General features: G+C 35.3%; 1 protein-coding gene across 1 annotated transcript; it reads right to left on the bottom strand.

Annotated features, from left to right (window-relative positions):
- Positions 1 to 395: 395 nt before the first annotated feature.
- LOC120118753 (RING-H2 finger protein ATL11-like) lies at positions 396 to 1,037 on the bottom strand. The gene has a single exon (XM_039138744.1). It carries the CDS (start codon positions 905 to 907, stop codon positions 479 to 481), a length of 429 nt encoding a protein of 142 aa, XP_038994675.1. The 5' UTR covers positions 908 to 1,037; the 3' UTR covers positions 396 to 478.
- Positions 1,038 to 2,391: the final 1,354 nt, after the last annotated feature.

The following is a 2,391-nucleotide window of genomic DNA, read 5'->3' as shown; positions in this document are numbered from 1 at the left end:
TTTAAATTTTTATAAATTAAATCAATAATATTTATCGTAAATGATATTCATGTGTGCTTGTCGATGGTAGCATACTTATCGTGTCCTAAATCTCTTTGCAGTGTGTGAGAGTAGCGTGCAATAAATAAAGATGTTGAATTCGTACGATATCGAACAGAAGCCTACTAACCCCATTTTTCCTTGGATAAAGAAGTTCAAGTCACACTTAAGTGTGGGTCATGTGTACCTGTATCAAGAACTGACCCAAAAAAACAAAAAACTTTGCATGCATGATGACTAATTAATGATGAGAAGTTAAACTAACCGAACTCTCTAATAAACCAAGGATGAACTTGCGTTATTGAATTTAAACAGATCAGTGGGTGGCCCTTCGTCATCGCCACCAGCAAGCATCAATCTCGGTGAACAAAACAAATGGGTCTTAGAAAAAAAGGTGTCCCCCACTGATCCAGCTTTTCATAGACGAATTAATTCCTCCCTAAACTCCTACTTCTGTAACCCCCTGAATCGGGGTGACGGTGATGGTCTCGTTGGATTTTAGCACCAGATCGGTGCGGCAAACTGGACACGTGGAATGAGCATAGAGCCAAGCGTCGATGCAATCATGATGGAACAAATGACTGCATCTGGGTATCAAACGCAGCGTTTCCTCGTCTTCGAACTCGTTCAAGCAAATAGCGCATTCGAGAGTGGCTTTCCCCGTCTTGACTCCTTTAAACGTCGAGTAGAGAAACGTCGGGAAAGTTTCAATCACCGATGAGTCGAGTCCACGTGTCAAACTCCTAGATCGTCCCCTGAGATTTGTAGAGGAATCCCAGTTCCGGCGTTGAATTCTCCTTTCCGCCCAATCCCTCAAGTCACCGCAAAAATATCCCATGATGAAACAAACCATCACTAATACCACCATTAAGATCGCCAATTTTGTGTGGAATCTTGTTCCAACCGGACCGGGACGATAGGGCGGCGGCGAATCCGGGATTGCGCGGTTGACAACGGGCCGAGGAAAAGGGGAAACAGAAGGAATGAGCTTGCCTTTCTACGGCTTCGATCTTTGAGATTCATCAGACAACTACTCAAATTAGAAGACAACAGTTGGAGCGTAGATTTGCTGATCAATGCTCATATATTCTATGAAACTAAAAAACCTACTTAAGCAATTCCAAAGTTTCTAAAAAATTTTGTAAGCAACTCAAAAATTGACACGTAAGCAAATCCAAAGGAATGCTGCGAATTGATTGGTTGATATTTTGTTACGATTTTCTTTGGATTTAGGATTGAGGAAATGTGCTAATTTCATGTATTTACACCAAATTAAGTTGAAGATTTAGATTTGTGTAGAACAAATCTAAGTTTATAGTTGGTTTAATTTTAGTTTAAATTAATAATCGCAGAATTTGTTAAGATAAAGTTGGCTCATGGTCTATTTTTTAAGGAAAATTTTATCACACTCTACTAGCGGCGATGAACACCGTTACTTTAATATATTACATTTAAAATTATATAGAACTAAACGTATAATTATAAATTAAAGGTGAATTATTTAAAATGAAGGGTAAAATATAACAATGATCACTTGACTATTTAAATGTATTCAGTTAAGCTTCTTGCGGTTAATATTTAACAGAAAAGTTGATGTTGCAGTTAAAATATTTAATATAATTACATATTTGATCATTATTACTTATATATTCTATCAATTTAATTATAATTTTAATAAATTAAAATAAACTTAACCCTTCAACTTTGGCTTAGGAACCCTAACATAATATAAACTATCAATTTGGAGAAAAAACTATGTTTTGAATTTAAAAGTTAAATTGAAGTATCTAATTAGAGATTAAAATGAAAATTAAGCATCACATTGAACATTAAAATTAAATTCAAGTATCAAATTGAAACCAAAAAATAAAAATAAAAATACGTTACTCTAATTTTTTATTAGAAGTGGATTCAGATAGCTTTTCATAAGCTACGATGCCTTTAGTTAGTGACTTATTAGTACCGAGTAATAATATCTTTGCTAGCTATGTACGTTCCCACCACTGATGTATGAGAATATGTAACTTCTCCAACTAATGCAGGAATGATGAAATTTCAGCGAGTTTAAAAATTGGGTGGTCCCTTTTCTTATTGTATATTATCAAAGGCAAAATTTTCTTGATTTTCTGCGTCGTCCTCACAGGACACTTCACCAGGGCCGGCCTAATACATGTGCCATATGGGCCTTAGCCCAGGGCAGCATGTTGAGGGGCATCAGTTTTCTTCACTGTTTGTTCTGTAAACAGTAGAAAGAAATAACAAAGTATAGTAATAAAAATCAAAAACTGAAAAAAAAGTTTTTTTTATGGATATATATATATATATATATTAGGTGGGGGAACTCTCATGTCA

Source organism: Hibiscus syriacus, unplaced genomic scaffold (genome assembly GCF_006381635.1).
Source record: "Hibiscus syriacus cultivar Baekdansim isolate YM2019G1 unplaced genomic scaffold, ASM638163v2 tig00110328_pilon, whole genome shotgun sequence".
NCBI classification, from domain to species: domain Eukaryota; kingdom Viridiplantae; phylum Streptophyta; class Magnoliopsida; order Malvales; family Malvaceae; genus Hibiscus; species Hibiscus syriacus.
Note: the sequence above shows the minus strand (reverse complement) of the source record. Positions and strands in the feature narration are given on the sequence as shown.